The sequence below is a fragment of the Schistocerca nitens genome, chromosome 2 (assembly GCF_023898315.1).
Source record: "Schistocerca nitens isolate TAMUIC-IGC-003100 chromosome 2, iqSchNite1.1, whole genome shotgun sequence".
NCBI classification, from domain to species: Eukaryota; Metazoa; Arthropoda; class Insecta; order Orthoptera; family Acrididae; genus Schistocerca; species Schistocerca nitens.
The window spans coordinates 311,051,704-311,066,684 of NC_064615.1; the positions used below are offsets into that span (position 1 = coordinate 311,051,704).

At 40.6% G+C, this 14,981-nt stretch overlaps 1 protein-coding gene across 3 annotated transcripts in view; it reads left to right on the forward strand.

Moving 5' to 3' along the window:
- LOC126236080 (sodium-independent sulfate anion transporter-like) overlaps nt 1-14,981 on the forward strand; it is a 192,631-nt gene that overhangs the window by 148,774 nt on the left and 28,876 nt on the right. For all 3 annotated transcript variants that reach the window (XM_049945141.1, XM_049945140.1, XM_049945139.1), the window contains exon 5: nt 14,712-14,886. In XM_049945141.1, the coding sequence (XP_049801098.1) occupies nt 14,712-14,886 (175 nt within the window). The remainder of the gene's footprint in view (nt 1-14,711; nt 14,887-14,981) is intronic.

Below are 14,981 nucleotides of genomic sequence, written 5' to 3' on the forward strand. Positions count from 1 at the left end.
CTGGGACTATGAGGGGGTTATTATGGTCGATGTCCTCCCTTATGATCCAACGATAAAATCCGAAATGTGCTGTGCTACTCTCAGGAATTTGAAGAAACTACTTCAGCGTGTTCGTCGCCACGAAAATTCAAACGAACTTCTCCGTGACAACAAAGAAATCACACAAGTCTGCCCTCCTGAGGGGAGCTCACAAAACTTCGTTTGGCTGTTCTTCCTCATCCGCCCGACAGCCTGGATCTCTCACATTCAGGCTTCCATGTGTCTGGCCCAATAAAGAATGCACTCCACAGGAAGCAATACATGAATGATGGGGAGGTTATTGATGCAACAAGAGGTTGCCTCCGACGTCGACTAGTAGAGTGGTATCAGGCCCTTCCAGTAAGGTGACGTAAGGGCGTCGTGTTGAACGTACGTTATGTTGAAAAATGTCGTTTTGTAGCCAGAGGGTGGGGAATAATGCGGTATATTGTAAAACCGAATAAAACCAACCTGCTTTCAAAAAAAGTATGTTGCATTACGTATTGAGTCCCACTCGTAAGTATAGACCTATTTTGCTGATACTATATGTTGTAGAAGTCCGAAACACGGTTTATGACCTTTTTTGGTAAACGAAAATATTCTCAATGGGCATCAATGAATTTCGCAAGAAGGGATCTTATGAAATTTAGCTCGCTGTGTTCGACCATGAGATTGAGAGGACCACAGGTAACCGCACCCAGACTGATGCCGTCTCCCTGGAGTTCTGTAAGGCATTAGGTATTCGATACAGTTCCGCACACTGTCGAACAGAATATGAGCTTGCGGAACATCGAATCAGCTTCGTGATTAAATTCAGAGCTTTTAATAGATACAACAAAAAATTCCGGAACGTTCGTAATTTCGCGCCAGTGGTGTGTTGGAGCGAAATGCGGTTGGAATCCCTGCACACACCTGTGATTAATGCGTAACTGCCGTAAGTTTCATTGTTGTATGTTTGTTAGTTATGGCTTAGTGCTGTATTGAGTAGAACATTTTGTGTCGCACAGTTCGCGAATTTCAGGGACCGATGACCGTCGCAGTCTGGTCCCTTTAATCCCACAAACCAAACCAAATCAAGTTCGCGAATTTCGAGATGGCAGAGTTAGAGGAGCAACGCGTCTGCATTAAATTTTCCGTGAAAGTAAAGAAAACCTTTAGAGAGAGACACAAATGATGCAGGAAGCCTAAGGTGATGAGTGATTAAGCTCTATTCGGTGTTATGAGTGGTTCACACGGTTTAAAAATGGCCGGAAGGAAGTTAAAGATGACGCCCTTCGACGTCTACCGACGACGCTCATGTCAGGAACGTCACGAAACTGTGCGTGCCGAACGAAGACTGTCCGAGAGGTTGCACAAGAATGTAACATTTCAGTTGGATCATGTCATTTAAATCCTGACACAGCGTCTTGGAATGCATCACGTTGCCGCCAGTATCGTCCCACGGCTCATGAATCAAGTCCAGAAAGATCTCCGCCTCGCAGCCTGTGAAGAGCTTTTGGATCACCCAAATGAGAACTAGATGTTCCTTAGGAGGATCATAACTGGTGATGAGACGTGGGTCTTCCGGTATGATGTTGAGACCAAGGCTCAATCTTCACAATGGGTCGGGAAAGGTTATTCAAGCCCAAAAAAGCTCGTCAGGACAGGTCAAATGTCAAAGCAGTATTGATAGTTTTCTTTCGCTTCGATGGATTAGTTCTTCACGAATTCGTGCCACAGGGACAAACTATTAATCGATGGTACTATGTTGCGACGCCTGCGAGAAAGTGTGAAAGAGGCCTGAAATATGGCGAGACAATTCATGGCTGTTGCATCACAATGAAGCACCCACACATTCATCGCTGTTGATGTTTGACTATTGCACAAAAAACGAGATCTCTGTGCTGTCTCATCCTCCGTACCCTCCAGATCTGGCCCCTGCGGACTTTTTTTGTTTTTGTTTTGTTTCCGAAGTTGAAAATCCCGTTGAAAGGACGAAGCTTTGCAACGATAGACGAGATGAAAGAAAATTCGCAGACGGTGCTTAGCGCGATCCAGGAAGAGGCGTACCAAGACTGCATCCGGAAATGGAAACGGAGTTGGGAGCGGAAAAGAGTATTTCGAAGAAGTATCGTGGATAATAAGTAGAAATAAAGCGTAGAAAAATTTTGTGGCGAAGTTCTGGATTTTTTTGTTGTTGAACAAACCTCGTACTTTGTTCTTAACGGAATGAAATCGTCAGATGTAAAAGTAACTTCGGTAGTATCCCAAGGGAGTGTTAGAGGGCTTATGTATTTAAATGATCTGGTGGATAATGTCAAGAGCTCGATGAGGCTACTTGTAGGTGATGGGTTTGTTTATACGAAAGTTCCAGCTCCAGACAATTGCCACGAAATATAGGAAGACCTGTAGAGAATTTACACTTGATGCAGGGACTGTCAGTTCACACAAACTGAAATAAGTGCAACGTATTACGCAGAAACAGACGAAAAGACCTATTATTGTTTGGTTGCGTTATTTGATTGAACACGGGAACAACCCTATAATATCTGTGAGTAGCCATCTGGGGAGACTAGAAGTGTAATAATCATATATTCGCAAAGGAAATTAAGAAGTCTGCTTTCCAAAAATTACTGGAGTTCTGGAAACTGTTTTAATCACTCAAGTTGGCCTCTTCTATGAATGATCTGACTTAGTCACGATTTCTCAGCAAAACTTCATTCATGATTAAGAAAAAAAAAAAAGAAATTCCGGATTTTTACCTTTTTTCAAATTTCTCAGAAACTAAACGTTTAATCGAAAAGTTCGAAGCTATCAAAAATGTAGAACATTAAATTCTGCATCTATTGAGTACCAGAGCTTTGGTATTTGATTAAATTTTCATATAGAAAAGCTACACTTTTCGAAAAACACTCGTTTTGTCGCTATGAAACGTACATCATCTCAGAATTGGCCAATTTGACGCCAAATACTATGAGAGAATAGGTGCAGAGCACCAGACTGTGAAATTCCAAAGAAGAAATAGTCTTACATCTAAGACGTATCACATCTATAAGCAGACTACACGACAAGGTCTTCCCCACCAACAGTCAAACGATTTTTCGCAGAATCACATTCCACAAAAAAAAAAAAAAAAAAAAAAAAAAAAAAAAAAAAAAAAAAAATCCAGTGAAGAGCTTCGGTACTATTTTGGCTATGAGAAGGTCCCATATCCTCTATCTATGTCTGATGACATAGGTATGCGAAAAACACCAAAAGCTGTGTTTTACATGTTGTTTGGTGCCTTTATGCCTCGCCTGGGCCTGTCAACGCCGACATGGGACTGTTGACTGGAAACAGGCTGCCTGGTCGGACGAGGCCGGCCGTTGTGACCGGGCGGCTCTAGGCGCTTCAGTCCAGAACCGCGCTGCTGCTACAGTCGCAGCTTCAAATCCTGCCTCTGGCTTGGATGTGTGTGATGTCCTCAGGTTAGTTAGGTTTAAGCAGTTCTAAGTCTAGGGGACTGATGACCTCAGGTGTTAAGTCCCATAGTGCTCAGAGCCATTTGAACCGTTTGGTCGGACGAGTCTCGTTTCAAATTGTATCGAGCGGATGGAAATACAGTAGTATGGAGACAACCTCATGAATCCATGGACCTCGCATGTTAGCAGGGGACTGTTCAAGCTGGTGGAGACTCTGTAATGGTGTGAGGTGTGTGCAGTTGCAGTGATATGGGACCCCTGATACGTCTATGTACTACTCTGACAGGTGACACGCACGTAAGCATCCTGTCTGATCACCTGCATCCACTCACGTCCATTGTGCATTCCGACGGACTTCGGCAGTTCCAGCGGGGCAATGCGACATCCCACACATCCAGAATTGCTACAGCGTGACTCCAGGTACACTCTTCTCGGTTTAAACACTTCCGCTGGCCCAAAACTCCCCAGACATGAACATTATTGAGCATATTTGGGATGCTTTGCAGATTCGTTATTTCTGTAGTCTTTCTGTGGAAAGAGTGGGTTTTCTGGCCAAATGTTTTCCCAAGATTTTACCAGAGGAGCGAAAGACTTGAACTGAGGCCACGCAAAGGCTGCATTGACAGTGACATCCTTGATGTTAAATGTTGCAAAGATTTATGTGATATCTGCGTCAGGTTGGCTGACGATTTAAGTCAGTAGGTGCTTTCTGTGATGTGCTTTCAATGTTTCGATAACATTTTGATCCATCGGCTGAGTTATCGCAGCCGTATTTTTTGGCAAGTGCAAAGCCTCTATGTTGTAACCATCAGTCGTCTTAACCCACAATTCTTCCTTGTCCGGTGCCCTGGAGCATTGTCTAAAAACCAAAAGGCCTTAAATGGCAGATTTTTTCTCTCTTTACGTTAAGTGTTTTTAAATGCCCGTGGGGACTGGGATTTGCCCCAGCTAAGAGTTTTAACATGAGCCTTTCAGCAGGATTTGCGCACACCGTTAGCGTGGTACGCTCTTTTTTAGGTTTCCTTCGTGAAACTTTTTTTTCTTCCTCCATTATAAAAGTTTAAGCCTGTTTCGTCGACATTATAGAGTTGTTCGGCCGTAAGGCCTAGTTCGTCGATTTTGGCGTTTAAATTTTGAATGAACTGAGAAACTTCAGTCTCGTCAGCTGATAGTTTTTCTCCGCTCATCTGCAAGAAACGAGTGATATGCCGCTTCTTAAAGCATTCAAACCAACAATTTGCTGGCAGAAAATCATCTTTGTTGGTCATTTCACGATAAAAAAAAAGCTGGGCTTTCTGTTTTAAAATATCTCAGGAAATAGTGACGTGCTTCCTTCTGTGTTGTTTAAACCAAATGTTGAGAGCTTCAACTGGAGGGTATTCTCTTATGCCGAGAGTTTTTGTCTTAGACTCATCTTCTACGGCTTTTATAAATTATTCTGTTTTACCCCTATTTTTTACTGTGTACTGGATTACTGGTTCCATTTAGACATGACAACGAATGTTTGCTGAAAGGTTTGGTGACCGGCATAGACCGTCTAAATACAAAAGTTAGTGAACAAGATGGAGAGCAGTGGGACGTTGTTGAATCTTCACGGCGGGGAACGGCCGCCATTATCGGAACAAAAAGTGACTGACGTGAAACAATGATTGTTGGCCTCTTCTACAAAGTCTGCTCGATCTCTTATTTCAGGAATGTGGAATGTCGTGGAGCATATGTCACAGAGCTGCGAAGAAAGCTGGCATGTGTCCACACAGGTTAACAGTAACTGAACGTAATGACAAGGAAAAACACTTTACCTTTTGCCATTGGTTTCAGCAATTTATTTCTCAGAGGCCAGGGATATTGCAGTATACATGGCGCAGTGATGAGGCAAGGTTCCTCCTCTCTGGTTATTGTAAAAATGTAAATGTTTTGTGACTAGGACCTCCCATCGAGTAGACTGTTCGCCGGGTGCATCTCTTTTGATTTGACATCACTACGGCGTCTTACGCGTGGATGGGATGAAATGATGGTGATTAGGACAACACAACACACAGTCTCCGAGCGGAAAAAATCTCCGACCCAGCCGGGAATCGAACTCGGGTCCTTAGGATTGACATTCTGCGGCGCTGACCACTTTTTTTCTTTTTCTTTTTTTTTTTTTTAAACTCATTTTGTTCGATATTGTTCATTGCATTTGTTTGGGGTGGACGTCCCATGACACCCGTTCACCTTCACTGTTGATTCTTCCCCTCAGTTTTTTTATTACATTTCATTACAGAGGGCAGCTAACCTCTGCCCAAACACGCTGAGCTACCGTGCCGGCGTCATTCAGCTACCGGGGGCGGACTCTGGTTATTGTGAACCGTCAGAACACACATTTGTGGAGTAATGAAAATCCACATCCACATCCACTGGTCGAGCAACCTCTGTATTCACAAAAGATATGCGTTTTCTGTGCAATATCATAGCATTGCATTATTGGACCAGTTTATTTTTTTTTTTTTTTTTTTCTTTTCGAGTCTACTGTGACAAGTGCAGTTTCCATCAAAATGTTTCAAGGATTTGTGAACCATTTAGACAGTGAAGAACTTGCCCTCGTCTGGTACCAATGGGATGGCACCACGTGACACACATCTCGAGTGACCACGGTTCAGGTCGAATCGTTTTTTCCCTGGCAGAGTGATTTCAAAAGGACTGTGGTCTCCCAAGCTCACTTTATTTAACACCAACCGACTTTACTCTGGGTGGCCTAAAAGGCAAGGTCTACAGGAACAAATCACACAACTTGGAAGATTTATTACAGAACATTATCCATGAAATCGAGGCAGTAACACCAGATGTTCTGGCGGCAACATTTGAGAATCTGCAGTGTTATTTCAACTGTGTTCACAAGTAGAGAGCAGTCACTTCCAGTACCATTTGTGATTCACCTTTATTTCCCCATGAACAAGGTACATGTTCATTTCCTGATTTTTTATGAAAATCCTTTGAGTGTAATTAAGCAAATTTGTGTGGGGCCACTTTTGAGTGCTACACCCTTTACTATAGACCTCTTGGCTTCTGCTCCATGTAAAACAAAGTCCAATGAGATCCTAGCAAATGCAGAAGAATACATGGAGTGATGTTTACATCAGGTTTATTCTTATGATGAACACAGTATAATTGTAGCTACTGCTGTTGACATTGCTTAGTACTCTGTCTGTGATGTCACTGGGGAGGTCACTGACATTCTTGTGATTCTGAGTGTTCAGCCCCATTACCCCTCAACATTTTTATACTGAAGATAGGCAGGATCATTACTCTGGAGATAAAACTGAAATTGCATGTCAGATTGTTTGGGCACTCTGACTTACTTCAGTTCATTAGTACACAAGTTCCTCAGTCAAACTGTCATCATCACAGGAGACTTTAACCAGTCGACAACTTGTTGGGAAAAAGTTTTGTAAGTCGTGGGTGTGACAAGACATCTTGTTAAACATTGCTAGATGCCTTCTCGGAGAACTATATAGAACAAGTAGTTTGGAAGCCCATTCATGATGGAAATATATTGTTTCTAATTGCAACAGATCCACCTGACTACTTCCAGAATGTTGACACTGAAACTGGTATCAGTTATCAAACAGTTGTAGTAACAATGATTACCAAAGTACAAAGGGCAAATAAAGCAGGCAGAAGAATTTATCTGATCAGCATATTATATAAGGAGGCAGTATCATCATACCTCAACAAGGGATTTGAAACCTGTAGCTTTGGAGAGGAGCATATAGAATACCTTTGTGTCAGGTTCAAAAGAATAGTTGACAATGTATTTGATAAGTATGTACCTAGTAGAACAGTTGATTATGGGAAAGATACTCCACAGCACACACTATAAAGAAACATCTAAGGAAACAGAAACTGCTGCATAGTAGGTGCAAAACTCGTAGGTCTTAGGATAAAGTGATGCTGAATGCAGCAGGTTTGACAGTGGAGAGGGTAATGCATGAAATGGTCACAAACAAAGGCACCAAAGTTAATGAACAGACACTCGTGGATAACACAGGAACTGACATTGAGGGAAACAAAGGAAAATCCTCAACCCTGTTTTCTAATATTCCTTTACAAAGGAAAGCCCAGGGGGATTGCCCTAATTAGATTCTCACACCCCTGCAAAGATGAGTGAGGGATATTTTAATATTAGTGATGTTGAGAAACAGCTGATATCTGAACTGGCAGGAAGCTAGGATCTGGGACTAAGGTACTGAGTAAAAATAAAATATTGTCTAAAAGAAAATTAATTATTAATTTATTACAGAATCCACTTACTAATTTACAAAAGCAGGTAACACTTGTTTTACCAAAAAACTCTCAAACAACAGTTTCTGTAATACACATGAGCAGATAGCAGGCACTGGAATAATGTATGCATCTGTGACACAGAATGTACTGTAGCACCAATAAATACCAAAACACAGGTAAAAGAGTTAATTGTATAAATTTACACACAAAGTCACGAAGCAGTCAATATATACAGAAGAAAATTTAAAGAAATTATTCATTCCTTTTAACAATAATTTCTGTAATATGCATAAGCAGGTGCCCGAATCTTGAAGTAATACACATGTGTGTAAGGCATACAGGGCAGACTGTAACATCAATAATTACCCAACCCCATAGGTAGAATTGCTAGTAACACAAAAAATGTACATGCACAGCTGTAACTCTTACAGTTAATAAGAGTTAAATAATTATTCCAACAAGTTTTATTTAGACATAGTCATCTAAAGGTATCAGCCAAACATAGCCAGTAGAATGATCAGAATCAGTGTACTCTCAAATGACAAACAACACTTAGAAGTGACTGCACATTGGGGAGCATTGTCACGTGAATCATGATCAACTGTTAGTTCCTTAAAGATATAGTGCTCACCATCATTCCTGTATCAGACCAAAGTGAATGGTGGACAATGTAAATGACCACATTCACCAGTCAAGCCAGCACAAATATACCTGAAGTCTAACTCCAGAATATGATCAGTCACCACACAGGCAGGACAAAGCAGAAACTCCCCAGTAGGTTAAGACTCAGCCTGTGGGGTAAACATCAACTGCACTGACATGATGAACAACCACCATGGTTCTCATGTATAAGCCCCAATACCACATAAGGCTCCATGAAAACAGCCAAACCCCAGCAGATCACTTGTTAGCTGCACTCATGCTTAAACTTCTTACCATGCAACCAAGGCACCACCACTTGAGATGCCAAGGAAATGATAGCTAAGCAACACTGAGCAAAGAGTTTCTGCAGAAATAGGAATCAATATAACATCATGCTTAGCTGACATGAACAAAGCTGTAGGACCTGATGGAATTCCTATCATATTCTTCACTGAATTTGTGGTTGAGTTAGCTCCCTATTTTAACCTTAATATACATTCCAACAACCTTGAAGTTGGCTTGTTGTATACTTTTAAAATATATCTGAGCTCAAATCTGGTGACCCATTACATGCCACCAAGTGTGGGTCCCAAAAAAATGTATCATAAGAGATCGAACTTGAAATTTCTTACATGACATCTTGAAAGCAGTACTTCATGATGTCTGAAAAGCATTTGTCTCAGTATCACATCTACATTTGTTGTCAAAAGTATGATCATATGGGTTAGTAAATGAAATTTGTGACTGGATTGAGGGTGTCTTGGTAGGGGGTCCACAACATGTCATGGATTCGTAGTCATCAAGAGAAGTAACATCAGGTGTGCCCCAGGAATGTGTGCTGGGACCTGTGCTGCTCATGTTGTATATTAATGAACTTGCTGGCAATGTGCTGGCAGTGTTAATAGTAATCTCACATTGTTTAAAGATGATGCAGTTATCTATAATGAAGCACAGTCCGAGAAGTGTTGCACAAATATTCAGTCAGATCTTGATAATATTTGAAATTGATACAATAATTGGAAACTTCCTTTAAATGTTGAGAAATTTAAAATTGTGCATTTCACAAAATCAAAAATTATTGTAGCCTATGACTAAAATATCAATAAGTCGTAATTGGAATTGGTCTACTCATACAAATGTCGAGGTGTAATGACTTGTAGGGAATTGAAACGGAATGATCACACAGGCTCAGTTGTAGGTAAAGCAGACTTTCATTTGTTGGTAGAATACAAGGGAAATATGATCAATCTACAAAGGAGATTGCTTAAAAAACACTCATGCAAACCATTCTGGAATATTGTTAAAGTGTGTGGAACCGATACCAACTAAGGCTAAAAGGAGGAAAGCTTTACAAAGATGCCGAGGAAAGTGAACTGGCAAGTACTTGAAGAGAGTGACAAATTATTCAGTGAAAGTCTAATTACAAAGTTTCAAGAGCCAACTTTAAGTGATGAATCTGGGAACAAGCCACAGACACCTGTTTATTGTTCCATAGGGACGGTGAAGACAGGATTAACCTAACTGCAGCACACACAGTGATGTTTAAACAGTAATTCTTCCTTTGCTCCATATGTGAGTGGAATGGGAAAAGGCCTAAAAACTGGTAGAGTGCGACCTACTCTATGCCACACACTTCACAGTTGTTTGCAGAATATGATGCAGGTGCAGAAAAGATGATAGTAAAAGTGAGACCTTGGTGACTACTACCTACCAAAAAAAAAATACAACACTGTGGAGGATTGGTCATTCAACACAATTGTAGACAACTATCTTGTTGATGAACATATGCTGGGCTTCACAAGCATTTTTCTAGCAGATGCTGCAACCTGTTTTCAGTATTGCACATAGATTGATTATCAAGTACATCTTGCTTTGTCCCTCATCAAATCTATTCATGTTGAACACTTGGAGGACTAAATTGAGTGGATGATCCAACCAGTTAATATCTTAACTGATGTCTGTACTGCACTCAATAATATTAAGCATGCCATCAGACTAATTGACATTTGAACACATACTTACTAGAGTCATATTGTATCATGAGTCCTTGCTATGAGGGAAAGATATTCCTGGTCTGGCACAGTGAAGGCATTCATACCAATGTGACTGGAATTTTTCATTTGTGTCATTGATAGATGTTGTGTAACAAGTAAAATTAATTTTCAGCTTGATCTACAAAATTGTTTTCTTTGTGTGTATTTGTAGATTGGTCATGTTGGTGTACGTGTGTAGTTGAAACATATCAACTGGAATACTATGGAACTGTAAATACACTGTTTTGGATGACTAATTGCTAAAAGAAAGTCGTCTGACACTAGTAAAGAGTTATAAGGAATCCACTCATTATTTTTCAACATTTAAGAAAATAATTCACACGGATGTTGTAAAAAAACTGAACTCGTAGATAAAACCAGAAGAATATGCACAATATGAAACTGAAAAATCAGGTAACAATACTGTATGAAATTCCTGACAACGTTGGTGTGGTATATTTTAAAAAGATGTACGGCACATTTTGTGCAAAAAAAAGTAAGTGGGAAGTTTCTGTGTTTGTTGAATACTGACCCAAAGAAAACACAAAAATTAATTTCTCAGCAGTGTTATGCATTTAAAAAAAGAATATATTTGTTTTTGCACATTAATTGGTTGCTGTAGTAAGAAATATTCAGCACTTCATGGCTAGAGACATGTGGTGGCCATTCACCCAAAAGCTAATACAATTTTATCAGCTGTATAGACTAGGGTAGTTGTGGTCTAGACTGCAAAAATATGTCCCCTTATGGATTGCCTTGCAAAGGATGAAACAGTAATTGGTGGATATTATGCCACTCTTCTGGTCCAGGTTGGTTGAAACATACATGATGAGACCCCTTGACTGTTAGAATAGAAGAAAATATTTCATCTAGAAAGTGAAATTACTCGTGAAGATGCTTTTGCAGTGGGTAAACTGATTCATTTCAAATACCAATGTTTCAAAAATCCACTACACTCATGAGATTTTGATGCCCCCTAATCACAAAGTATTTACACATAATGTTAAAATTTGGGGTGAAAAAGTCACGTTTGGCAGCTGCAGGTGGGTGTTTTGTAGACTTTTATTGCACTTCATAAACAGAAGACACTTGCCACAAAAGTAACAGACAAATCACATGGACCAAAATTTTGCAGCTTTTGTTAAATAAAGGTGCTTTTAACCTAAAAAATAATATGTCAGGATGACACTTTTCCTCCTTTCCATTGAAAATGCCCTAAATATTTTGCCTAAGACAACATAGTCATAATATTTTAGATATATTAGGATTTTGTCAGTAAATCAGAAGAGCACTTCCAGGAAAAACTAAACTTTTCAGGAATGTTCATAAAAACCATTACTGAATAAGAAGTATATGTATTTTGTAAGAGTAATACAGTAATTACTTCTGTAAACCAAATTTAGTACACATTTTATTTGCTATATGAGAATCAGCACTGTCGGGATTAGAACCTCCTAGCTCCCATATTAGTGGAGATACAGGAAAAAGAAAGGATATTTCAATCCCTAACATGTAGGCTTCCCAGCATGACAGGTGTGTCATGCAGGTAGTATGGGCATGCCTTGTAGGGCTATACATGCAGATGGTCACAACAATTGAGCCGATAAAAGGTGGAGGAGAAGATGGATGGTGAGAGGGAGGACAATGAGGTGGCCAGAGGAAAGGGAGAGGAGAGGATGAGTTGGACAGACAGACCGGGGGGAGGAGGTGGAAAGATAGAGAGGAGGCAGGAAGAGATGGGCAGAGAGAGGGGAGGAGGAGAGGGACAGAGAATGGAGAGGGGATGGACAAAGAGATGGGGGGGGAGGTAAGAGTATGGACAGAGGGAAGAGGGAGGAGTGGAAGGATAGTTAGAGAGATGAGAGGTGGAGATGGGCAGAGTGAGGAGGAGGAGGAGGAGGAGGAGGTGGATTGAGTAGGGGGCTTTGTAGATGGGCAAAGTGGGGGTGGAGGAGGAGATGGGTGCTATATGACATATATTTAAGTGAGCGAAGCTATGGGGAAAAGACTAGTTTGTTTTCTTACATCAGAAAAGAAGGAAACAAGGACTGCTGTGGGTGGTTGTGTTTGTGTGTTCATGTGGCTAAGTGTCTGAAAATAAATAATTAAACTGGAAAGTGAGTAGTATTTGGAACAGCAGTGTTATCTCTGTACTATTAAGCATGTCTATATGCCACCAATGAATTAGTTTCAAGCAGATTTGTTTATTTTTTCAGTAGAGTATTTTTTTTATTGTGTACACTTTTCACACAAATTTGTAAGATGTTTATGTTTAGTCCATGATATCTGCTGTGGTGAGCCAATTTACTGAACTGATGAAGATGTTTATTTCTGTGCTGCCTGTGGGTATAAGGTATGCAGGGTGTTACAAAAAGGTACAGCCAAACTTTCAGGAAACATTCCTCACACACAAATAAAGAAAATATGTTATGTGGACATGTGTCCGGAAACATTTAATTTCCATGTTAGAGCTCATTTTAGTTTCGTCAGTGTGTACTGTACTTCCTCGATTCACCGCCAGTTGGCCCAATTGAAGGAAGGTAATGTTGACTTCGGTGCTTGTGTTGACATGCGACTCATTGCTCTACAGTACATTGCTCTACAGTACATTTGTATCGAGACAGATTTCCAGAACGGAAGATGTTCGAAGCAATTGATCGGCGTCTTAGGGAGCACGGAACATTCCAGCCTATGACTCGCGACTGGGAAGACCTAGAACGACGAGGACACCCGCAATGGACAAGGCAATTCTTCGTGCAGTTGACGATAACCCTAATGGCAGCATCAGAGAAGTTGCTGCTGTACTAGGTAACGTTGACCACGTCACTGTATGGAGAGTGCTACGGGAGAACCAGTTGTTTCCGTACCATGTACAGTGTGTGCAGGCACTATCAGCAGCTGATTGGCCTCCACGGGTACACTTCTGCGAATGGTTCATCCAACAATGTGTCAATCCTCATTTCAGTGCAAATGTTCTCTTCATTCCAATGTGATCAAATTGTAAATTTTCACAATCAACATGTGTGGGCTGACGAGAATCCACACACAATTGTTCAATCACGTCATCAACGCAGATTTTCTGTGAACGTTTGGGCAGGCATTGTTGGTGATGTCTTGATTGGGCCACATGTTCTTCCACTTACGCTCAATGGAGCACATTATCATGATGTCATACGGGATACTCTACCTGTGCTGCTAGAACACGTGCCTTTACAAGTACGACACAACATGTGGTTCATGCACGATGGAGCTCCTGCACATTTCAGTCGAAGTGTTCGTACGCTTCTCAACAACATATTCGGTGACCAATGGAGTGATAGAGGCGGACCAATTCCATGGCCTGCACGCTCTCCTGATCTCAACCCTGTTGACTTTCATTTATGGGGGCATTTGAAAGCTCTTGTCTACGCAACCCCGCTACCAAATGTAGAGACTCTTCGTGCTCGTATTGTGGACGGCTGTGATACAATACGCCATTCTCCAGGGCTGCATCAGCGCATCAGGGATTCCATGCGATGGAGGGTGGATGCATGTATCCTCGCTAACGGAGGACATTTTGAACGTTTCCTGTAACAAAGTGTTTGAAGTCACACTGGTACATTCTGTTGCTGTGTGTTTCCATTCCATTATTAATGTGATTTGAAGAGAAGTAATAAAATGAGCTCTAACATGGAAAGTAAGCATTTCCGGACACACGTCCACATAACATATTTTCTTTCTTTGTGTGTGAGGAATGTTTCCTGAAAGTTTGGCCGTACCTTTTTGCAACACCCTGTATATTGCATTCAGATGAAATGATATTGAAACTCTCAGAGATTCTTATATTTAGCATTGACAGTTTATTCAACTGAGGAAACATAGTCATTGAACATGTTTGCCGCTCATACCGATCATTTTCAAGCACCCCACACCTATGCTCTTTTTTTGTTGCTAGTTAAGTCTCTTTAGCATTTGGCACACATACTCGTAAGCCATTTGTTACATTTTACTATATTTGATTTTTACTGCTTATTGGTAGTATAATTGAATGTGTTTTCAGTTAACAAAGCTTAATAATGTTTGTAATAGATGCTGAAAGTAGCTTTTAATTTAGATTTTTGTTTTGTTTTAAGCATGGTGTATTGGAATAACTGTAATTTCACTCTATTCTGTAGCTGTTGATCCAGCTACCTTTGTTTGTATGGTGACTGGGCTGCTATCATTGTGAAATATCCTTTAATTTTTTAACAAAATGTTTTTGCCAGTGTGCATCTAGTGCAATTAGTGTAAATTCCATCACGGGATATATTTCAATAATAATATTCTCTTGTTTTAGAAAATAAATGAATTTGACAAAAAGCGAGACCTGTCTGGTAGTGGTACAGCAAGAAAGGCATTTAGTAAGGCACTGTGGTTCCTATCACTTGGCCGCAATGCAATTGTTGCTGTGATTGGAACAGGCTTAGGCTATGCACTTTTCAAAGATGGAGAAGCTCCTTTTAAGCTAACAGGTGAGTATAATATTAATTTCATAAACCTAACACACACACACACACACACACACACACACACACACACACACACACACACACACATATTGCAAAAC